The 25474-nt window shown below is 33.3% G+C and overlaps 3 protein-coding genes across 3 annotated transcripts; 2 read left to right on the plus strand and 1 right to left on the minus strand.

Moving 5' to 3' along the window:
• Positions 1 to 363: 363 nt before the first annotated feature.
• On the plus strand, positions 364 to 4670 carry LOC100811417 (uncharacterized). The gene is made up of 3 exons (XM_003552891.5): positions 364 to 841; positions 1755 to 2847; positions 4184 to 4670. The coding sequence occupies exons 1-3, from the start codon at positions 483 to 485 to the stop codon at positions 4472 to 4474; spliced, it is 1743 nt and encodes a 580-aa protein (XP_003552939.1). The 5' UTR covers positions 364 to 482; the 3' UTR covers positions 4475 to 4670.
• Positions 4671 to 10213: 5543 nt separating this feature from the next.
• LOC100780392 (ubiquitin-activating enzyme E1 1) lies at positions 10214 to 17300 on the plus strand. The gene is made up of 7 exons (XM_006602015.4): positions 10214 to 10514; positions 10753 to 11195; positions 11830 to 12047; positions 12565 to 13359; positions 14933 to 15801; positions 15911 to 16343; positions 16546 to 17300. The coding sequence occupies exons 2-7, from the start codon at positions 10769 to 10771 to the stop codon at positions 17140 to 17142; spliced, it is 3339 nt and encodes a 1112-aa protein (XP_006602078.1). The 5' UTR covers positions 10214 to 10514; positions 10753 to 10768; the 3' UTR covers positions 17143 to 17300.
• Positions 17301 to 19246: 1946 nt separating this feature from the next.
• Positions 19247 to 24763, minus strand: LOC100811948 (LRR repeats and ubiquitin-like domain-containing protein At2g30105). The gene is made up of 10 exons (XM_003552892.5): positions 24425 to 24763; positions 24229 to 24323; positions 23435 to 23590; positions 21869 to 21979; positions 21548 to 21648; positions 21022 to 21159; positions 20616 to 20664; positions 20433 to 20498; positions 19763 to 19882; positions 19247 to 19599 (listed from the first exon to the last, which is right to left on the minus strand). Exons 1-10 carry the CDS (start codon positions 24603 to 24605, stop codon positions 19489 to 19491), a joined length of 1128 nt encoding a protein of 375 aa, XP_003552940.1. The 5' UTR covers positions 24606 to 24763; the 3' UTR covers positions 19247 to 19488.
• Positions 24764 to 25474: the final 711 nt, after the last annotated feature.

Here is a 25474-nt window from a genome sequence, read left to right on the forward strand (position 1 = left end):
TTGGATTAAGTTGTCATAATATTTATACAATTGAAACTAAAAATTTATCATTTAAAAATATAAGGATTCAGCATAATTTAGGAACTAAATAAATTATTATCATTTTATTTTAAAAAAATTCAAATTATAGCTTAATCTTTTTAAAAACGGGTCCAATTTAATCCAATTTTAAACCTAATTTAGTCCCTTATTCAGTATTAAAAAGATATGTATATTAAGAACACTTATCTTTTTTTATTTAAATTTATTTTTTAGTTTTAACCAATTCACTATATTATGTGTCGCTATGTTTTCTTAATTTCATAAAACTAATTAAAAATAAAATATTAGTTAGAATACTGAATATAAAACTAGGCTCTGCAAATCCTGGAATAGCATGCATCTCCGTATTTGGTAGTGTCAGAAGAAACACATGGCCACTGTCAGAACAACTGCAAAACTTGAACCACCATTCTTCTTCTGAATCATCCTCTCTCATTGCAATGGCCGCAGCGTTGGAGTGCTGGTCGCGCCGCGCCACCACCACCGTCCACGAGGACCACGCGCTTCTCATGCAGCGACCCGAACAGGACACAACACCCAGAGACTCTTCTTCATCTTCTTCTTCTTCCCTCGTCCACAAGAAGCTTCAAAAACTCACGCGCAACGTCTCCGAAGCCATTGCTTCCCTCAAAAACTCCCTCAACAGCACCATCAACGTCGAATCCTCCAAACTCGACGGGCCTCGCAGCCTCGTGTGGACCACCGTCCTCCGCAACCTCACGCACCTCTACCCCGGTTCCCAGCTCCCGGAGAAGTTAGTCTGCAACATTCGCAAGCACTACGATTCCTTGCCTCTCAGGTTCTGATCCCAACCTGGGTCTGCGTGTGTTTGCTTCGGTTGCGATGTTTCAGTTTTGATGGGTTTATAAAAAGGGCCTTCTTTTAATCTGAATCATGTGAATTAATGCCAATGTGAAGAGTGAAGATTCAGTTGCACTTTTTTTGTGTGTTTAAGGTCACTCTCTGTTCATCAGGGATGCGTTTACTCGTTTTTTTTTTGACAAAAATTACATGCAATTACATAGGTGATTTCCGTGCTATCTTCTTACCAGAATTGGAGTTTCATCTCGCTAATGTGTGCAATAAAGGTTTGAATTAAAGAACAACTTAGACCACTGAGGTCAAACTCTAATTCTGATAGGAGAACAATGCCAAAAACATCCAAGGAGTGTATTTAAGTATTGTTCTTTTTGTTTTTGCATTTGGGAAATTGGTTTTGCTTCTTTTGATTTGGAAGCTCTAAAGTTTTCAACTTGGGTGGTGATCCAGTCTGAATGTGAGTGTTGATGTTAGTTTGGTTGTGTTTAAGGTCACTTCAGTTAGAAGCTCTACAATTATTATTATTATTATTATTATTATTATTATTTTGTGTATTTTACTTTGGGAAATGGGTTTATCTTCTGCCGTGTTAGAAGCTCTGTTCTAATCTGAATGTGGATGCGGAGAAAATATTATATGGTCAATCTCCACGTTACATGTAATTACCAAGTTTTTTAATTTACGAAAAAGATTAAATAAAATTTTGCTACGTGTCATGGAAATTGATCCGATTGGTTTCGAACCGTACAATGTTTTTCGGGAATGTTAATGTGAGGATTCAGTTACACTGTTTTGGTTGTGTTTGAAAATCACTTACTTCGGTGATGGATTTTCTTTTTTTTCAATATCTAGAGTTTGTGTTATTTATTTATTTATTTGTTTTTATTTGGCAGTTATTCTCAGGCGGGGTTTGATGTGAAGGATGTGTTTCTTCACATGAAGCTGATGGAGCAAGCTTTAGAGGACGAGCAGGCTGCTATTTTGATTCAAGAGGAGTGTGATGGTGAGATCCAGCTTCAGGGGTCTGTGTTCAAGTTAACATTTGCTTGCAACTCCCCAATTTCGTGGCCTTTGATGTCGGGTGCGTTGGATGGTTACTCCATTTGCTGCAAGAAGATTCAGATCTTTGAGAAGAAAGGTTTCACCCTTGGGATTGTGCTGCTTCTTGTTCTTTCTGGGGGTGGCCAAGATAAGTTGGTCAGGACCCGGGTTGAAAGCGCTCTCAAGATTGCCATGAAGAGGCTGAAAACCGGTGGCGTGAAGCTGCCCTTTGGGCTTTGTGGATGTCAAGAGGAGAACTCCAAGGGGAGAGGACTTGGAGAGATTGAAGAAGATGGAGGGGATGCATATTGTGGAAATGGATTTGAGAATTTAAGCCAAAATATTCAGCTTCGTGTGCCATTGCCTAGTTCATCTTTTCTTGTAGTCATAGATGAGTGGCAGACTATTCAATCCGGTGGGGATGAGATTGAAAAATGGTTGTTGAACTCAGATAGTCTTGAGTTTGTAGAACAGATTGCGCCCAATTCGTATAAGGGGACGTACATGGGGAAAAGGGTTGGCATTGAGAAGCTTAGAGGGTGTGAGAAAGGGAACTCTTATGAGTTTGAGCTCAGGAAAGATCTGCTGGCACTGATGACTTGTGGGCATAGAAATATTATGCAGTTTTGTGGTGTTTGTGTAGATGACAACCATGGGTTATGTGCAGTGACAAAATTTGTTGAAGGTGGATCTGTTCATGACTTAATGTTAAAGAACAAGAAGCTTTCGAGTAAGGATGTTGTAAGAATTGCAGCTGATGTAGCTGAGGGGATCAAGTTTATGAATGATCACGGTGTTGCATACGGAGATCTTAATACGCAGAGGATTCTGTTGGATAAGCATGGGAATGCTTGCTTGGGTGATATGGGCATTGTCACTGCCTGCAAGAGTGTCAGAGAGGCAATAGATTATGAAACTGATGGTTATCGATGGCTCGCACCAGAGGTTTGCCCCTAATCACACTCTTTTCAAGTTAGCAAAGCAATTGCTGAAATTACGTAGAAAAATAATATGTCAGGCCATTAGGCTGCATAGTCTTGTTTAATTCGGTATTGCATCTCACATACATATTCCCTATATCTCGCCTCAAGTTTTCTTTCAATAGAAGATTAAAATTAAAGACCTAACTTCTTTAAGACCTAGACTCTGCATCACATCTAAGAAAGATATAATAGATGGCATTTGGGAATACATTTTAGGCTTTTAAGCTGCTGCTCCAAATCATGCTTTACCATGTAGGGATTTGTTTCTAAATAATTCTCTTATAAGATTTGCTTATAAGATTTTATTCTAACCAGCATAGCAAAGAAATATTTTTTTTATTAATGCTTATATAGCCATCATACTTCAGTATCATTCCTTTAGGAACTCTACAAGATTTATATTGACCAGTCTAATAACAACATTTCTTTAAAATGTTTGAGGTTGGATCAAATTGTTATATTAAATTTTCTATTTCTCACACTCTCTCTGGTTTTGTTTATGACTTTATTCCCATTTACACTTGTTCAAACTAATGGTGTAATCTAAATTCTAATGTATTTGAACTCATTTATCTTGCTATATGTTCCACTTCAAAGCAACTTAGAGTAACATTTTTGTTAGCTTTATTGCCTGGTGGATGTTGTTTAGATCCATTGCATGTAAAAAATGCAATGCAGAACTAGACATTGAAAATAAGATTTCATGTCACTTGTCTTGGCATCATTGTTTGAGCATGCCTAACATGTCTTGATAATTGTTTTGTGCTTTCACTTTATATAATGTATCCCTATGTTTAAACACTACTGTATATCATTAGACAAATCAGCATTGTGCTGTGTGATGCTAATTATACCTGAATTGATTTCAAATGGAGCCCACACACCTTAATCCTTAAGCATGATCTGTCCCCCTATTGTACTTATTTTTGTCCAATTGATAAAGTAGGCTGCATGGATTCATACCTTGTGTTCAGGCAGAAAATAATGAATGAAAACTATCGAGTAAAACTGTTCTTTCAGTGAGAAAAGGGAAAAACAATTTAAATGACAGAATAACAAAAAAATAAAATGCTTACAATTTACCAGGACTAATTTAATTATCCTTATAATTTTATTTTCCCTAACATTCTAAAGGAAAATAGAAACAAGGCTTCAATAGGAACACAGAAAGTTTTTCTAACAAAAGTGCATGCACCTTGGCTTTGTCTGATTGATAGTGTAGGAATTTTACTATATATTTTGTATGAATGTGAGATAGTATATGAATTTTTTGTGCCCTTTTGTTTGTTTGAAAACAGATAATTGCTGGTGATCCAGAGAGTGTGACAGAGACATGGATGAGTAATGTTTATAGTTTTGGCATGGTAATTTGGGAGATGGTAACCGGTGAGGCAGCATATTCTGCATTTTCACCAGTTCAAGCAGCAGTTGGCATTGCTGCTTGTGGCCTAAGACCTGAAATCCCCAAGGACTGCCCTCAAACTCTAAAGTCTCTCATGACAAAGTGTTGGAACAACACCCCTTCAAAACGCCCCCATTTTTCTGAAATTTTGGCCATATTGCTACGACCAAGCAACTACAATAGGTAAACTTCTTTTGTGTTGATAGTGATTTGATACCAAAGAAAGATCCCATTCTCAAGGGATCTTCATATCATAGTTTATACGTAAAACATGAGTCCCCCATGCTTTTATAACAGTAATGAAAGGTGTAAAGTTTTCCTTTTTCTTTTTCTTTTTCTTTTTGACAATTTGTACCATCATGAATCTACTATTTTTTCTCTTATTATGATGTCAACTTGAATGATGGAAATATCACAATACGTTTCAGATTGTTTGGTTATGAGTGGCACCCACATTACCTTATGAAAACTAGGATTATTCTGTAAGGAATAATAAAATAATAAAAATCAATTTTAGGGGCCTACATTACATCATTTGTAAGCTACTAGGATCTTTTGTTCGTATCATTGCTATCCTAAGGGCCCCATTTGATATCATGTTCCTTTAGTTGTGAAACTGTCAAATACCATGTCCCCATTTTTCTTGATATATCCAACCTGGTCATCGTTTATGAATCAGATCGATGTAACCTATTTTCACTCTATGCTTGGCACATTGAAGAGAGTAATGCACCAAGCACACATACATCTCATCATGAACTATTATATTCAAGTCATATCCAGATGGAGGAACTGTATTTAACTATTTATTAGTATATCGCATTTATTTGAATTTATTACATATGATAATGGAGACAGCCTTTTCCATGGAAAGTAATGATCACATCAAGGACCTTTGATTTGATAAGGTCATCGTATAACTCAATCTTGATAGATGAGATAATCGGACATATGGATAAACTGAACTTGCTTGTTCAAGTTCAAGCATAATAGTTAGAAAATGATGTTCTGCCTAGAATTGATCTTGGCACTTTTTGATGGAATTCATAAATAAATCATATAAAAGTTTAAGGTATAAATAAATCATAAATATCATATTGTAATGTTATGTACTGGAGGCAGCACATGGTGCATGTGAATGTGACACTCGAATAAGGAATACAACACTTTATTCCCCTTTTTTTCCTTTATTTATTTTTTTACTGCTAACTTTACGGTGGCCGGTAAGAATTTTTTTTTTTACACCAACTAATATTACAATATTAACTTTTTAGAATTGCGCATATTTAATATATCAATGGATGATTAGAGTGTAGTGATGCCACTCAAGTTTTCATTTGAATAAAATTTCATTTATATTCTTTATAGCTTTATTTGAATAAAATTTCATTTCATTTGAAAAAAAAGGTTAAATTAGTTTACTAGTACTTTTTATTTTTTATTTTTAGGTTTCATTTGATCCTCTAATTATTTTGATATTTAATATTTTTAAAGTTAATTCAATTTTGATATTTAATATTTTTAAAGTTAATTCAATTTGATCATGCCCTTTAAATTGGGTCGACGATTTTATGAAATTGTATTTGGGATGGCTTAAAATTATTTCCTGACAATCTTAAATCATCACAAAATGTATATTTAGATAATATGACTAAATTTAAACGATATGATCACTCAAATTAATTTAGATAGTAATATCAAATTGAAATGATTTTAAAAATTAGAAGATAAATTGAATCTAAATAAAATTAGAGGATGAAATCAACTATTAAAATAAATTAGAGGATAAAAAATTAATTTAACCCAAAAGAAAAGTCAACTGTTTTTTTACTGATTTTTTCCAACTGGTTGAGTTTTGTAAAAAATTTCATAGCTCAACATTGTTATACTGTAACGTTTAAAACTGAGAAAGAAAAAAAAAACCTTCTTGGTTAACATTAATTAATAATTATGCATTCTCTTAATCATATGCGCTTCTGACACATGTCATGTGGTTCAAGGCATCTCGCATTCTTCTGAGATCTTTAACAGAACAAATAAAAGCATTTGCTTGAAATGGTCCCATGGAATCAAAATTCACTTTGGATTAGATCTGAAGAGAACTCATGTTATTTGTCAATCCCTAACTAATTAATACTAGTCATCACAATCTGACAAAATTACAACCTTATCAACTTTGGTCTAATTTTCAAGTGTAGAATTATTGAATTAAAATTTATTTTGGATTAAATCTGGACAAAACTTAAATTGTATGACAATCACTTACTAATAGTCAAAATTAACAATTAACAACGTTTTCAAGTCAAGTTTTATCTCTAAAAGTTTGGAATGACTTATGTTGATGAGACAATTTCAGATTAAGTCATGAGATGTCACATTACACAGGTTGTTGCCTCGTTGAAAAGGATTATGCCCATTTAATTAAATGTCTCAATGCTCAAACATTACATTACTTGTTGAGAGTTAGTTAAATTTGAAAAATAAAAAGGATAAACAATAGAGGCTAGCATATTATATAAAACAACCGGTGGAGCTACGAGTAAGAGCAACAAAAACTTAATTATCATGATTCATTTTTAAATCATTTTCTCTTTTTTTTTTTACTCATCAATCATAAATGTCAATAGTGTACATTATGATTACAAAGTCTATGTTTAGAAAAGTATCTGCACTGGACATTTCTAAAACTTTTTTGACCAAAAAAAACCTATTTTAGGAAGTTGTAAAAAAATATTTTATTAGAATGAGCTAATTCAACTATGTACTAAATCTTATAATTCAAATATGTACTAAATGTGATAATATTCCAAGCAACACCACCTTACTTAATCATGTAGTCTGCTGATTTACATAGAATAGCTTCGTGAACTGTAAGGCAGATAGAAGCTTCTATTCAAAGCTGCAAAACATTGAATATCTTGTAAAATGCATCCATATTATAATTATTGAAAGATGGTGACTTATGAAGAGATGAAACAGACAAATTCAGGTGAGTTCATTTAACATAATAGAGAGCAATTAACTTTCTCTCAAGCATGCTGCATCCTAGGCTCCAAGCTCTGATTGCAAAAAGCTCGACATGAAGATAATTTGCATTATAAATTGTGTATATAAAAAAACATTTTGAGGTGTTCAAATTGAGTTTAGTTTATATAAGTATATTTAAATTATATTGTCCATTCATTAACGTTTCATTTAAAAAGTTATACTTCTCTTTATTGAGAAATTAAAATATGCAGCATTTTAATTTATTTTAATTTAAGAGAGTCTTTTTATTTTACTGAGTAAATTATTTTTCTTTTTCTTTTAACATTTAATATCAACGACTACTAATTTTGAGTGACATACTATGATTTTTTTTTTTAAATTTCAGTGGATGAAAATACGTTTTGAAGACTTAGCTTTGAAACTTTACTCAAAATATTTATTTCATCTTCTGAAATCTTACAATTCATAATAACGATTCCTAATCATTTCGAGCATAAAAAGACAAAAATATTTTACTATAAGGAATTTGTTTACATTAAAATAGAATAAATTGTAACACATTAATCTCTCAAGGAAATGAGTATAATATTGTTAAATAAGAGACAATGAGAATGTAGTTTAAGTATCTTAATTTAAAAAAAGAGGAGCATAATTTACTAAATTATAAATAATATATTCAGCGAAATTACTGTTAAATTGTTTGAAGCAAAATCAAATCTTAATTTGAGTAAATTTTTTTAAAAAACGCTTTTTCATTGAACCAAATAATGATTTACAAAGTATAATAACGATAATTTGGTCAGATTAAATGTGTTTTGACAGTGGACGGAACCAATTTGATAACCAATTCTCGGTCAGATTAAATGATTTGGTAAAATTTTGATTATGTTTTTTTTTTTTTACAAAAAGTTTAGATAAATTGAATTCGGTATTACTTATTAATAAAAATTTTACATTGAGAAGGAGAATTAAACTCATAATCTTAAGGTATATGAGTCTGGTTAAGCTAATTTTTGTTACTTTGACTATGTTTCCTCCTAGAATCTTCGTATTGTCATTTATACTCAAAACATTTATAAATTAAATCAATTAATTATCTAGTACTCAAAACTTACAAAGATATTAAAAATCTCATTTTTTAGATCCATAAATTATTATTTTACATCTTGCAGAATTCTTCAAATATAAAATGTGACAAAATTTATGAAGTTTCTACTAAATTTTTTACTCCTGAATTTTTAAAAACACTTCATATCCTAAATTTACAATAAACACCAAAAACAAGATAATTCAAAATATGGCTATTTGAATAAAAAATAGTAATTTAAGATTTTTTTTTGGTAAAAAAAATCACTAGACACTAATTTTACTTATAAAACTTAATCAACTTTAAGAAATTTAAAACCTAAGTTAAAGGGATGAAAAATGTAATTAAATTAAATCAATAATAAACGAAACTGCAAGATTTTTTTTTTTTTTCACTCTTGTTATTTGCACGGACAAATTTTGAATAGATTTTTCACAAGTGTCATCAGTCATCGCCGTATGCTTTTCTATTCAGACCCTTGATGGGCTTAACTTGTATGACAATGAAAAAGAAATCCAGGCATTTATTTCCTGCACCTTCATTTTTGCTTCTGCACCCCCTAGAATAATGTGACTGGACACCGTTTCCCTTCAAGTCCAAAGACTCAGCAATGGTCACTCACCACTACCCACACTTTACTTATGTACAAAATTAATAATAATAAACCAATAAAAGATTAATTAAAATAATTATTATAATTATAATAAAAATTTGTTCTTAAATAATTTAAATATAACGTTAAAAAGATACGTGCATAATATTAAAAACAAATAAACATAACATTAATTTGTCTAATCTCAAGTTATAAATAAATCAAATTACAAAAATAACCATTCAAATTATTAAAGTTAATGATCTAATGGCTTAATAAAAACTAAAACTAAAGATTTAATGTTTTTCACTATCTAATAATAATACTGTTAGATATTAAAGACTTATAATATTAATCATAAAAAATATAATTACTTTTATGGAAAATTATAATGTGTATATATATATATATATATGTATTTATAAAATTTAAAACACTTTATCATCCTCAACTTGTCTTTCCTTCATTGTGCCCAAATTACCGAGCCCGGATGGATCACTGCCTTCGGACCACACGATTTGACCATAGTTTTGTTTTAATTATAATTATAATTAAATCAATTAAGGACAAAAATTAGATGTCTTAAATACTTCTATTGTAGGAGGAGTAGTATTGTTTTTCAATTAAAGTTAAAGTTTCTCCTCACATTTAATGTAAACATTTATTATACTATAAATTATCGGAGACTCTAATCGAAGAACAATAAAGAAACACTAAAAAATCCTTAGTTTTATCCAAAAATAAATTACTCGCATTATTATTAATTAAGTCCATGAAATCTTATTGTCAAAACAGAACAACTCTGGGGAAGAGGAAGAAGCAATAATACTCTCTTCTCTTTGTCTCATTGTAATTTTCATCCAATATTATTTTACAAAAATTAATAAATAAATAATAATTTTATAAAATTAATTTTTTTATTACTAATTTATTTTTTGTTTTTATAATTTTTATCATTAATGTTATAAAAAATATAAATAAAAAAATTGATTAATGTTATAATAAAGAAAAAATAATTATTTTAAGATAATTTTATTTAAGGGCGATTATTACGAATAGGAGGGAGTAAAATGTAAGAACACGTAATGACATAACTACTAAACTATTTTCATTTTCCATTACTTCTAGTTCTAGTTTGTTCTAGATTTTTCTTTTCCCCCAACTAAATCCGGTGCCCGTTGGAGCACGGTACGCGCGGTATAACCCAACGCGAGCGTCGTCGATTGATATCAAAGTGCACGCGAAAACGACGACGTGTCACGCACGCACTCCTTCTCAGTCTGTCTCTGACTTTTATCTTTCGCTGCACGCTTCTCACTGTGTCCTCTTCTCTCTTTGGGAGAGAAAAAATGGTAGTAGCAGCTGTCCTGTCCTCACTCGAAAACGAAACCCTAGAATACTAGCATGAGCATTGCAAATCCATAAATACCCCTCCCTCTAAACCCAATAAAACCCCCAAAATCCAATAACAAAACCAAACGAAAACACTTTCTCTCCGATTCTCAGCATCCAATCAGAGGTTCCATTTCTCTTGATTCCCTCTCACCCAAGTTCCAATCGGTACGTTGCTTCTCTCTTCGTTCATCTTCATTCCTTCTCTCTGAACATTAACTATAATCACGCTCATGCTGCGTGAGCTAGGGTTAGGGTTTTGCATCGTCGTTGTTCCGTTACTCGTTTCGCGATTTTTGTATATCGCTTCTTTTGACTTCGATCCTCTTCGCGATCGAGACGTTAATTGTTGGCTCTTCATCTTGATTGCTTTTGTTCTTGTGCTCACGATCGCGTTTCGTCGCAGCTCACTACTGCACTATATGCTTCCAACTAAGAGACCTTGCGAAGGACTGGTTGCAGAAGAAGAGACTCACAACAACAACGACAACAACAACAACAGCAACAACAACAACAACAACAACAACAACAACAACAACAATAACAACAGCAACAACAGCAGCAGCAGCAGCAGTTCTCTCAAGAAGAATCGGATCGCCGCTGCCAGAACCGCCGATTCTACGGTGAAGAACTACGAAAGCACCGACCAGAGCTTCAACAACAACAACAGCAACAGCGGAAACGCGAGTGAGGGAGCGTCGGATATGGCTTTGGGTGAATCGAACCAGCCGGACATCGATGAGGATCTCCACAGTCGGCAACTCGCCGTGTATGGGCGAGAGACCATGCGGAGGCTCTTTGGTTCCAACGTTCTCGTCTCCGGGATGCAGGGTCTTGGCGTTGAGATTGGTAAAATCTTGTGACACTTGGCTTTTGTTGAATGTTTTTTTGCTGCTTTGGTGTTTTTTGAATTGAGATTGTATTTCAGTCGATCCGATTTGTGATGATGCCTTGTTTGTTGGTAAAATTCTGTTAAATGTTAGTTTTATTGGAGTTGGAGCTTTCTGCTTGATGCTTCTTGCAAAAGAATGCCGATCATTTGATAGGTAATGGGATATGTGTCGGTTGATTTTGTGATTTTGTTATTAGCTCGCTGCCACCGTTTGTAAACTTGTAGTTTGTTGTTCATAATGATGCATTTCAGTGGAAATGATTACCAGCAAGGTTATAAGTTATAACATGCAGCAGTTTTGTTGCATTCCTTGATATCACTCCAAAAACCTTGATTTGTAGACTTTTTTTGAAACCTTGATTACTAGTTGACAGTTGTAAATCTTTTGTTGTTAACTTAGGTTGTAGTTTTATCATCTGTAATTTAGACTAATTAATCAAGAGATTATTTAACTTACTTTTGGGTGACTTGAATTTTTTTTTTTTTTTTATGGTTGTGATATTTAGGTTCAAGCTTTAAAGATGATAGTGCTAAATCTATAATATTAAATCATGTTTTTGAATTCTAATAAAGTTTACTTCCTGTCTGCAGCTAAGAATCTCATTCTTGCTGGTGTCAAGTCAGTGACCTTGCATGATGAGGGGACTGTGGAGCTGTGGGATCTATCCAGTAACTTTGTGTTTTCAGAGAATGATGTTGGTAAAAACAGGGCAGCAGCTTCTGTTAGTAAGCTGCAGGAGCTCAACAATGCAGTGATTGTACAAAGCTTGACTACTCAGCTGACTAAAGAACACCTTTCCAATTTCCAAGTACCTAATTCCTCTGTCTAATCTTCCCTTCCTTTTAAAATGAATTTCATGTTATTTTCTCTTACAATGTATTTATATTTAGGGCTGCTATGTCATTCTTTGTCAGTAACTAGTAAGTACTAGTCACTTCACTTCTGTCATAACAGAAATTATTTGTTAATTATTTAATTCTTATATCCCTAGGTTTTGAAATAGCTATGTAGCTGCTGCAAATGAGGTCACTAGTGATAGTAATTATTGCTGTATAGCATTTTTCTTATATAAATTTTTACTTGTAAATTAATCAGTGATAGACTTGTCATTCTACATGTTCTGTTTCTTGCCCCTTTGCATAAATGTGTCCTTGTTTGATCTGTAATATAATTCTGAAGTAATATATTGCTAAGATTTTTTCATTTTTGTTTGTGATGGTGTAATGAAATTTGGATTCTTGTCTCCTTATTTCCAACCATAAATGCATTTGTATCCAAGTTTATTTTGATTATATATTTACAGTTTTTTGTTTACTATTTTGTAGGCTGTTGTTTTTACTGATATCAGTCTTGAGAAAGCCTTTGAGTTCAATGATTACTGCCACAGTCATCAGCCTCCTATTGCCTTTATTAAAACTGAAGTTAGAGGCCTTTTTGGTTCTGTGTTCTGTGATTTTGGGCCTGAGTTTACTGTTGTTGATGTGGATGGTGAAGAACCCCATACTGGCATTATTGCATCCATAAGCAATGACAACCCTGCTCTAGTATCCTGTGTTGATGATGAGAGGCTTGAGTTTCAGGATGGAGATCTTGTTGTATTCTCTGAAGTTCATGGTATGAAAGAATTGAATGATGGAAAGCCAAGAAAGATTAAAGATGCTAGAGCATACTCTTTTACTCTTGAAGAAGACACCACAAATTATGGTACGTATGAGAAAGGTGGTATTGTGACGCAGGTCAAACAACCAAAGGTATTGAACTTTAAGCCACTCAAGGAAGCAATCACTGATCCTGGTGATTTTCTTCTGAGTGATTTTTCGAAGTTTGATCGCCCACCTCTCCTTCACTTAGCATTCCAGGCTTTGGATAAATTCATTTCTGAGTTAGGTCGCTTCCCTGTTGCTGGTTCAGAGGATGATGCACAGAAGCTTATATCTGTTGCTAGTCATATTAATGACAGCTTAAGGGATGGGAAATTAGAAGACATAAATCCAAAACTTTTGCGATACTTTGCCTTTGGTTCTAGGGCAGTATTGAATCCTATGGCTGCCATGTTTGGTGGAATTGTTGGACAAGAGGTTGTCAAAGCATGCTCTGGGAAGTTTTACCCACTTTTTCAGGTAAGCTTTTTTTTTAGTGGCTCATCATTTTTGAGTTTTGAAATGTGGTATTGTGTAAGTGAAACCAAAACTTAGATGTAATATCTTTTGATGAAATTGCTTTCCCTTTTACGTAGTTAGCTGATTGTGTGTTCAGTTTGTTTCAGTTGATATTTGATTGTTTGTTTTGTAGTATTATTTTACTTATCCAGTCTAGTTTTTGAAAATGACAACTCCTTACTCATTGGTTTAGCATGAGCTGTGTTGAACATGCTTCTTACAAATTATCTGGAGTTTGGACTATGATTTGATATTGGTTCTGTATTTGTAGTGTACTTATGCCATTTGGTTGGAGTTACCTCCATGTGACTGGGAGGTCATAGGTTCAATTTGTGAATCAGCCTCTTGCAAAAGCAATGTAAAGGCTGCCTACAATAGACCAATAACAAGTGCTGCCACAGTGCTGCCACAGTGGAAGCTTTGTAGCACCACCTTTCCTTCCCTCACCTGATTATTGAATTTTATTCTCCCCAGTACATTTCTTAAACAACAGAAAGTGACCAATACCTAGAGGCATGTGTTGCCTATAGAACACACGATAATATTAATAGCATAGGTGAGCTTTCCCTGGAAAACGTGTGCTTTTGTTTTGTAAATGATCATGCATTGATTCCTAGATTTAACCAGTGATGTCACGTGGGGAGGCACCCACCCCAAAGTATAGTGCTGCCATGTCAAAGATAGCTGATAAAATACAAATAATTTCTGATTCACACACACATTCAAAACTTAGGAAAGTACTCTGCTTAAAATTCATAGCTTCTAATCATAATCTTCAACAATCAAACAGCAAAATCAAGCAACAATCCCTGCACTGATGATCACCCTCTAGCCATAGCCCATTTGTTTTTTAGGAAGATTTCTGTGATCATATACCCTCTTTTTGTGCATTAGAAGGTGTTGGGTTAGTATCTCTCCACCCACCTTGACAATTCTAGAAACATGATAATGTGAGTGCAGATCCAATCAAATGCAAGACTAGAGGTAAGTTAGATACACAGGCCAAAATTAGAGAATAAAAATAAATAAATGACACTGGCCGGTTTAAAACCCATGACATTTTATCTTTTTTTTGAAGTAGTGCGTGGTGTGACATCTTACTCAACAGTCGCAATATAATGGTCATATCATATATTGTTTGCTTAGTGTATAGGAATGAAGTAGATTATTGGTAAATATTTGTTTATTTTCTCTGAAATTGATGTTAAGTCAAGTTTTGTCAGGTGCCTCTTTAATGAGAATTGTTTTCGAACGTAAAAGGGTGTTTGATTGTGTTTTCTTTTTATAATTATTTATGTAAAACAGCTACGAAAACTAATTTGACAGAAAAGCAAAACAACTTGTAGATGTTCTGGATTTTTTATTTTAAAAACTGAAGAAAGGAGGTATTACTTTTAAAACAGTTTTAAGAAACTGCCCATCAAATGTTTTTATTTAAAAAAAAACAGAACAATTTTTAAAAATAGAAAAAAGCAGGCCTTAATGCTTCTTGTCTTTGATATTTATTATGGTTTTAACTTGTTTTCCTCTGCAGTTCTTCTACTTTGACTCTGTGGAGTCACTGCCTTCAGAGCCAGTGGACCCAAATGATTTCAGACCAGTAAATGGTCGTTATGATGCACAGATTTCAGTATTTGGACAGAAATTACAGAAGAAATTAGAGGATTCTAAAGTGTTTGTTGTTGGATCTGGTGCTTTGGGATGTGAATTTTTGAAAAATCTTGCTCTCATGGGAGTTTCTTGTGGAAGTCAGGGGAAGCTCACTATTACTGATGATGATGTGATAGAGAAGAGTAACCTAAGCAGACAGTTCCTTTTCCGTGATTGGAATATTGGACAGGCCAAGTCCACAGTTGCTGCTTCAGCTGCTGCAGCTATAAATCCTAGTTTTAATATTGAAGCTCTACAAAATCGAGTTGGTACTGAAACTGAGAATGTGTTTAATGATACCTTCTGGGAAAACTTGAGTGTCGTTGTAAATGCACTGGACAATGTTAATGCAAGACTATATGTTGATCAGAGATGCTTGTATTTCCAAAAGCCTCTTCTTGAGTCTGGAACTCTGGGAGCCAAATGCAATACGCAGATGGTAATTCCCCACCTGACAGAAAACTATGGTGCATCAAGAGATCCACCTGAGAAGCAGGCACCAATGTGTACTGTACACTCATTTCCACACAACATTGACCATTGCTTGACATGGGCGCGATCTGAGTTTGAGGGTTTGCTTGAGAAAACTCCAGCTGAAGTAAATGCATATTTGTCTAACCCAAGTGAATATACTAATGCAATGAAAAATGCTGGTGATGCTCAAGCAAGGGATAACTTGGAGCGTGTTCTTGAGTGCCTAGACCAGGAGAAGTGTGAAACTTTTGAAGATTGTATCACTTGGGCTCGGCTAAAGTATGTGGCCTTTGATAGTATATGCTAGGCTCTGTTCATTCTTGTATTAATGTTGTGTGAGCATATTAGTTTTTGTGTCCTTCATTCATAAACATTTATTTTTCCACAGGTTTGAGGATTATTTTGTTAACCGGGTGAAGCAGTTGATCTATACTTTTCCTGAAGATGCTGCAACTAGTACTGGAGCTCCTTTCTGGTCTGCACCAAAAAGATTCCCTCGTCCACTACAATTCTCAGCCTCTGATTTGGGTCATCTAAATTTTGTGTCGTCAGCTTCTATTTTACGGGCAGAAACATTTGGTATCCCAATCCCTGACTGGGGTAAGAACCCTAGGAAGATGGCTGAAGCTGTTGATAGGGTGATAGTACCTGACTTTCAGCCTAAGAAAGATGTGAAAATAGTGACAGATGAGAAGGCCACCAGTCTCTCTACAGCTTCTATAGATGATGCAGCGGTTATTAATGATCTAGTAATCAAGTTAGAGAGGTGCCGGGCAAATCTTCCACCAGTGTTCATGATGAAACCAATTCAATTTGAGAAGGTCCGTGTTTCCTTTGTTTCATTTCTAACTGAATTTTTACTGTAATGCTTTTTCTAGTTTCACTCTCTTAATAAAACATTTGTGATCTTGTCAATAATGTATTTTTGATAATTTTGGATTGGTTGAGGTTAAGTTTTGTATATGCTTAGTTGTGGGTTGGTTTTCATTAATTGAAAATTGCCATTTTGCTATTGCACTGCAGGATGATGACACAAACTACCATATGGATGTGATTGCTGGGCTTGCCAACATGAGGGCCCGCAATTACAGCATTCCTGAGGTTGACAAGCTTAAAGCCAAGTTTATTGCTGGACGGATCATTCCTGCAATTGCAACCTCGACTGCCATGGCGACTGGTCTTGTCTGCCTGGAGCTGTACAAAGTTTTGGATGGAGGGCACAAAGTTGAAGACTACAGAAACACATTTGCTAACTTGGCACTGCCTCTCTTTTCAATGGCTGAACCAGTTCCACCGAAAATTATCAAGCATCAAGATATGAGTTGGACGGTTTGGGATAGATGGATTCTCGGAGACAATCCTACCCTCAGGGAACTTCTAGAGTGGCTGAAGGCAAAGGGCTTGAATGCTTACAGTATTTCTTGTGGGAGTTGCCTGCTCTATAATAGCATGTTCCCTCGGCATAAAGATCGAATGGACAAAAAGGTTGCAGATCTGGCAAGGGAAGTAGCCAAGTTTGAAATTCTTGCGTACCGTCGCCATTTGGACGTTGTTGTGGCATGCGAGGATGATGAGGATAATGACATCGACATCCCTCAGATATCCATTTATTTCCGTTAGTAGGTTGCTTTCATCTTGATAGAGGTGTGTTTGAGACTTAGGTGAAAAACGACAGCATGTTTGACTCTCATGCTTCATATTCATAATTGATACACAAAGGCAACATTATGTCAAATTTCATATATGAATTGAAAAAGCAACTTTGGTTCCTCGTGTTATTATTTTTGCCATTGCTCTTTGGTTCCTCGTGTTATATGTTTTTCCATTGCTCGTGTCAAATTTCATATTTGTCACTGCTGCATGTGATCCTTCGTTTATTTCTCATTTTTAGGTCGCTACGTTTTGTGTTGGCCAGGGTTAATACCAATTCTCATGTAAGGGAAAGGGTATTAGATTAGAAAGTGTTATGATTGTTGAAATGCATCGTTTGTCTAGCAACAGGTTGGGGTTTGTTTGTGATTTTCCCTTCATGTGGCGCAAAGTAAATAGTTGACTAGTACAATTTGCTCTTTAAGTATGTTTAATTTTTAAATTAGTCATTGAATGCGTATTAAGACTGGAAATTATTCCTTAGAAGACACAAGAATAGTTTATGCATTGAACAGAATATATATTTACTTTTAAATAAATAAAAAGTTTTTAATATATGAATTATATTTTAAATTTATTTCAATAATTATTTATTTATCTTTTTTATTTATTGTAAATCTAAATTATAATTTTATATTTCGAAAAAAGTTTTTATTATAAATTATGTAAATATAAGCTGTGTATTCGTTAAAATACTAGTGAAATATGCAAGGGTGACTTCAATGTTAGTGATAGAGAATGAGTGTAGCTTGTAAAGGAGCTGAACTACGGGTAAAATTTGTTATAGATCTATCATTGATTATCTCTTACGATTCTCTAATTTTCAAATATTGGAGTGTTCGTTTCACTTTCAGGGACTCATTCAAATTCAAATATGTGAATTTGAAAATGTAATATTCCTTTATTATGAAATTTGAAAAATTATTTTCAAATATTGTTCATTTTCAAGAAATTAGTAATACTATTATTTCATCTTTTCGGGCCGAAAATGAAATAATATAAGTTATTTTTTTAATTCAATGATAATTTCTGTTTTTATTTAATATATTTTAAAATTTTAAAAATATCTCTAAGAATGTTAAAATCTAATTTTCGGGTATAACATTTTTGGTTATTATATCTTTGGTAATGTGATTCTTGAAAATTCAATATTATACCTTGAAACGAATGCCTTGCTAAAAATTTATATTACCCTTTTTTTTTTTACAAATTCATTGCTAAATATTTAGATTCATATTGTAATCTACAACTATTACACATTATTTTACGAATAATGCATGGATTAGTTCTACAATTCTGATCTAACAAAAAAAAGCTCTACAATCCACAATAGAGACTATATAGTTTGCAACCAAAAACAAAAATCATGGGGCAATGCTTTGTGTATTTTCGGAATATTAAATTGAAAGTGAAAAAAATAAATTCAAGGCAATTTGTTTAACCACCACAATTTAGTCATTTGATTTTTTTTATATACTTTCATCCCTTGAATTAATTATGAGATTAATAATCAATTTGAAACATAATTATACTTAAAACTCACGTATATTATAACTGAATTATATTTATTAAGTTCATGTGAAATAATAGTATATATTCAAGGAAGTTTGATAATAAAATTAAAAATTAAGAGGAAGAAAATAATTGACTTGTGAAATGATAGATAAATATTTATTTGGGTACAAAATAAAGTGTATCTGTTTTCGAAGAACATTCACTTAAATTAACATTTTCCCACTAGAAGGGATAAATAAGCTGTGTTCATAGCACAAAAACTTGGTCCCTAAATTTCTAATTTTTCATTCTTTTAAAATTGTGAAAATCCCCCCCTCCCCAAAAAAAAAAGGTCAAAAGTTATACAGGTGGATCATAGCGAGTATTTAAATTGGGCCACGGAAGTTTTCTTGATTAATTTTTTTTTCCAACAGACCCCCATTAGATGAAACAATAACACTTCTTATAGCTATATTTTGAGATGCCAACCTTCACACCAGACATCATATCCATGGATTGAAAGCCAAAATACCTGCAACATCCTTATCATACCTACCACAGACACAGGGCATGTAATAGCTGAAAGAATGAGACACTATTCCTAATTAAAAAATAATAATAATACAACTTTTAAGGGGTACTCAAACATTTTTTAGTATTTATTAGTCACTTATAGAAAATCTCAATAAAACAACAACCCTATCACAAATTTCCTATTTGCATTTTGCCACCAGAGGGTTAAGATAAGCAATTGCCATCAAGTTTGGACATGAACTTAATGAAGACTATCTGAACTGCATTGCTTATAACAAATCATTTCTATTAGTTTTTATCAGCACCTTCATCAAAATCTCTAGAAACTCCAACCCGGAAATCAATTTGTTTTTGATGCTTTGAGCGCCGGCGCTCGTCAAAATTGTCCCACCCTTCAAACTGCAAGAAAATCATGCATTTTTTGCTGTCACTTAACTGTTTCTTTCTCAGGCCTTACGTGCTCAATTGAATTGACATAACTATGATAAATCTTCTGTTGAAATGAAATAATGAAATAATTATTTGTGGTTGAAAGACAATGCAAAAATATAAAAGTGCATACCTGGCGAAGGAGATCAATTGTTATTTCTGTATTGTGGAGATCCAATGTGGAGAGTTGAAGACAAGTCTTGAATAGCTTAGATGGAAGAGATTTCATCCCATTGTTACCAAGATACAATGCCTGCATAGATGACACAAAGGTGGAGTAAAAAGTAGGAAAAGTTAGGACAGGTACCATATCAATTTTTACTGAGATATGAGTAACCAAGTAGGGAAGACTGATATATTTTACATATTACATATAGTTAATTACAGACAACTCTATGGTTGCTATGCCAAAATTAGATGTATCCAGTGTTGTTAAATAGCGTCCATGGCGGAATGATGTGGTGGAATTTTTTGCCAACCGCCATAGGCAATTTATGAAGGAAAGTCCACCATGGTGGCACCATAAAGCGCAATAGTATGTTTATATGGCAGAATTTTGGCCTTCTGCCATCTGCCATTAATAACACTGCATGCATCTCCCATCTAATGGGAAAATCGTGGGTGCTAATGCTGTACTTGAATTCACACCCCACTAAACCTTCTTGTGTGTGCAAAATTCCCAGGTACTTGAAAAATTAACTCAAGTTAGGCATGTTTTCGTTCTTATTCTCTACCATCTACATTCAAATTTATTACATGCCTATGAAGGAGAGAAGAACTTCTAAAATAATTAAAAGGGATACCTTCAAATTGCTCAAACTACTAAATGTCTCTGGCAATTCTGACAGAAAATTTGAGGAGAAATCAACCTGGGCCACAAGAAAATTTGGTAAGTATACTAAGAGTTTATACATTTTCTATAGGATAGTACCTTCTGAAAAAGGAATATAAAGATAAGAAAGAGGATAGAAGACCAACAACTGTACCTCAACAAGAGAGTGGCAATTCCCAGTAGAGTCACTAACGATACTTATCCTGAGAAAAAGAGACACATCAATCAATTAATTTCTGTAATATTTTCTATTTACTTAGGGATTTGAGGAGGAGGTTTGACAGCAGGGGAGAGGGGTGGTTGAGTATTTTATGAGGAAGTAGTATATAAGTAAATATCCATACATCCAAAATATAACCCAGAAAATAAGAATTTATATTTTTCATTCCTAAAATTGCAACATGTACACAAGCACCTATAAATCAAATAGATGAACCAAATAAACATGTCAAGTGCAGGACAATGATTAAACACAGTTTTACTGATTTCACCAAACTTGCAATTGCATTAGTTACAAAAAAATATCCATTCTTAATCAAGTACAGAGGTTTAAATAATACCTATTATTGTTGGCTCGCAAAACTTCTAATTGTGTCAGATGCCCTATTTCATTAGGAAGGCCACTCAATTTATTATTGGAAACATGCAGCTCCCTTAAGGAGGTAAGAGATCCAAGAGCAGACGACAAAGTAGTTAAACTGCAGAGAAGTCATGTTAAATAAGCAAATTACATTAAGAAACAAGAAACAAAAATCTGGATCAACTTGAAACATAAAGATCTAGCAGCCAAGGTTAGAAAAAAATCTGAAGTCATACTTACAAATATACTAAGAATTTAACAAAATGAACAAAAATAACATAAAACCAGAATAGCTGAAGGGTTAGTAACTTGGTAGTAGTTAAAGACACATTGCAAGCAACCTCTAGGCAGGGGACCAGGCAACCAGCTATTGCAAATTATGAAGGTTTGGATCGACAAACAAAAATCCATAGTTTGTGGAATATTTGCATATATTTGTTTTTTGTTTGATGCAAGTAAAGCCAAGCAGGAACACATTGAAATTGTAAATGATAACATCTACTCACTTGTTATGGTTCAATGATAATACAGTTAGGTACTTCAGAGTTGTTAGTCCTTCCCACCTAATTGATTCATCCACTATCTCATTTGCATTGATGAATAGTTTCTGCAGTGTTTTGAAAATAACAAGCAGTGTTATATATTGCTCCCAACAAAAACATCTGAGTGTAGCAGAAACTAAATATAGAGAGAGATACCCACTTCGGCAGGCCAAGTGGTTGGAGGTTTGGGTAATTTGCATAAGGTTCTAGTCTTCTAGATTCAAACCTCGTTACCGTAATAGTATTAAAAAAAACTACGGACAGGGAGAGAGAAGTTCAGCTTACCTCTAGACTGGTAAGACGCGCAATTTCGTTGGGGATATTTTTAATTGAATTTTTGTTGCAATCTAGAACTCTTGCAGAAGATCCACAAACCCACACTTCATCAGGTATGGCCTATTTAAATTGAAATTTCTAGGGAAAATGAGAAGAAAATTCATACAACAATTGAAATCAATTAAATTTCATAAAAAGGAAATTTGATTTTATTTTCCCTGGTTTTCCATTTCCTTATTGGCTGTTTTAATAGTTCCTCTCCTTTCTAGATTCACTAAGGTGCAGAGTAATTATCAGGAATAACCACAGTAGGTTATGGTTAACTCTAAAGGACTAGTCAACATTATTATTGGCCTTTCATGAATAATTTCTACAGTTAGTTAAATTCTATTTACAACCTAGAACTTGAGCTGTTAGAATTCCTTGATTCATAGCCCACATGTTCTTGTTGGCTCACAGCCTCACTCTGTTGCTTAGAGTTATGTTAGGTTTTACTACAAGACTGAAATGAACAGTGATACTGGAATCTATCATTCTACTAGAACAAGGGTATTAGACAGTTAATAACAATATATTATGTATGACAAGCAAAATTGCAAATGTAGCTTCTAGCAGTTCTATGATGCTTTGTAGCTCTATGCCTAAATTAAAATGACTAACTTGAGTAATACTTGGAACTCCAATTATTTGCTTATAAAGCATATTGAGCTCAATAGATATCTGGTGTAAGATTGAGAGCCCATATATGAACATGATATCAGTGATTTATTCTGTCAATTGCCTTCAGGGAGGAAAGGTATGGTAATCCTTTTTCCTGTATGATTTGTGGTAAATTATTGTGTGATCAATAAGATATTTTGTAGTTAAAATAATGGACAAAAGAGATCTAACACATAGCCGTAACTGGATGAAGTTCTTCCGGTCTGGACAACGAACAATTAGAGGGATAAAAAGACAAAAAAATATCTTAATTTTTACCAAAATAATCAGTGATCCATCTTGTACAGCACGAATAATCTCCTAATACATAATCAAATGAAACTACTATGAATTAGCCAATGGCAGTTAGATAAATTGGTAGGATCAAACAGCATTGATGCAAAGGTCTTCAGTTCACTTTTTTTGTGTTAGCATCATCGAAAACTCTAACTAAGGCTTGTGACATGTCTTAGCCTCGGAATGGAAACTTCCCTTTCACCAAGAACTTTCTCATACTGGAAAAAGACATCTACTATGAATTATAATACTTTGATGGGTTGTTTTGTAGATGAAGTTATAGCCTGGCTCCAATAATGCCATATTTTGAAATAAGTGAACCCTAAATCGCTACACGTTCCTGACATGTGAACTGCAAAATACATTCCAGAAGCATATATGACATGGAAAAAAGGATAAAAGAAGATAATTTCATACCATTTTGTTAGCAATTGCATACTAGGATCTAAATCCAAAAAATCTTCAAAATCATGCCATTAAGTAAATTTAGCTTGTTCCTCATCTCTCAATTTCTACTTGACATCAAACCTAAGAATCTATCTAGTAGGATATATGATAAAACTATGAACTGTTTATTACCTCCAAGTTGCATTCAGACAATGCCACAACTCCTGTTGCTTTCCACCGTTCCATCCGGTTCTTAACAGGAATTTTCTTCATGTCGTTGCTAGAGCCTGAGTGACCATCTTTCCTCGATTTGGGAACAACCTGAGCTTTCTTCAAGACAGGACCATCCTATACAAAGAAATTTGAATTCAAGCTGCATTTTTCTGATTGCCATATAAACAAAAGGCAAACTCTACCACCACATATATGTTCATAAATTTTATTTTCAACAAGAAGCTCGATAAACCCCATCAAACTGTTCTGATTGTGTAACCATTCTAACTAGCCCCATTCATCTCCCATATGAAAAGATCCATCTAGTTTGTTCACAACCAGCTAGGCAAGGCAATTGTGTTAACATTTTCCCTGTTTACCCCATAATCACAAAGCCACAATTTAACTTAATGATGAAACCATACAGCATAGTTTACGACCTATCATGCCATGATATAGTTGAATTTATTTTTGCTTAAAATTTTGAACTTAATTTTTATGCACTGCCATTATAAGTGTAAAGATTTTTACATCAACCAATTAGAGATCACCCTATATATAACTTCCAAAGTAGTTATTGCAAAAGCTAACAATCTATGATTGGATGATAATTAAAAAAAAAAACTTTATATTGTTATGTTGGTGTATCTAAATTCTAAATTTTTCAGAGAAAAAAAAACAATGAACACTATCTCCACAGCAAAATAGATAAATAAAAAAAAATCAATTAACACTCCAGATTAGAGAGAGGTGAATATAATCAAATACAATACCCCTTGATATAAACATTGGGAAGCCACAAGCATGAGTTTGGATCCATTAGTCAATTTGGATGCAGTCAAAGTCATGGGGTCTTCCAAAACCTTTCCTGTTAGATAATTCATTGATTTCAACAAGAATGAACAAAAGGGGTTTCTTTCTTATGAGTGCTGAATGATAATGAGAAAGAGAGAGAGAAAAAGGTGAAACCTTTGAAGATGAGTTTTTGGCCACGAGGGAGGACATTGGTGGAAGGTAAAAGAAGGGACTTGAGGTCTTTGATGGTTGAGTTGGGTGAGATTGAGATGGGTATAGAGACGCCACTGAACTTCACGTTTATGGTTATGGTTGCATTCGAATTGGGTTCGCTTGCTCCACTATTTGCTTCCATTTCAACTTTTTCTATTGATGCGAATCCTGTTATGAGTGCGTCGCAGGAGAAAGGCCAATACCATTTACTAGGAAAGGAAGAACATCACAATTTTACACACGATCTTATATCTTGTGTTCGATTTCGAAGGATTCTAAAATAGATTCTGAAGTAAAGGTGCATAGAATGTAAAATTGCAGTAGTTTAATAGTCAAATTATATAAAAAAAAATACTCAGTAAATTGGGTTTATAAAATTTTAATAATATTTATTAAAATATATTTAGTATAATATATAACTTTTTTATTATAAGTCAATATTGATTATAAAATTATCTAACTACAAAAAAAAAGTAAATATTGATGTTGATCACCAAGTCTTTGATTACATACCACAATGTATTTATGATATTATTAATGTCGAAACGAATTGAGTTTTCTGTTTTTTTTTTTTAAAAAAAAAGAATAGAGTAATTTTAACTTCTAAAATAATTTAATCTCCGTTTATATAGGTGTGTTAAAACTTTGACAAATTTATCAAGAATAAAGTAAAAATGGGATTGTGATTCTCAACAAGGATTGGAATATAATAATTAACTTACAGAAAGTGCCAATATTCGAATTGACCAATGTGATTAATTGCTGGGAAAAAATACATGAATACCTACTTATCTAGGTTAAATGAAATTCAGAGAGAAAAAAAAATATAAATATACAAATGGATGATGTGATAAGAAAAAATTAAATAAAAATTAATGTCATGTTTGATATTTAAAGATGTTTAGATATCATTAATTTTATGTATTTTTTATGTAATTTGATATGTATTTGAGTTTTTAAAATATTTTCACCAAAAACCTTTATGTAAAATTGATATTTGGTTAAAATTAA

This window comes from Glycine max, chromosome 18, assembly GCF_000004515.6.
Source record: "Glycine max cultivar Williams 82 chromosome 18, Glycine_max_v4.0, whole genome shotgun sequence".
NCBI classification, from domain to species: Eukaryota; Viridiplantae; Streptophyta; class Magnoliopsida; order Fabales; family Fabaceae; genus Glycine; species Glycine max.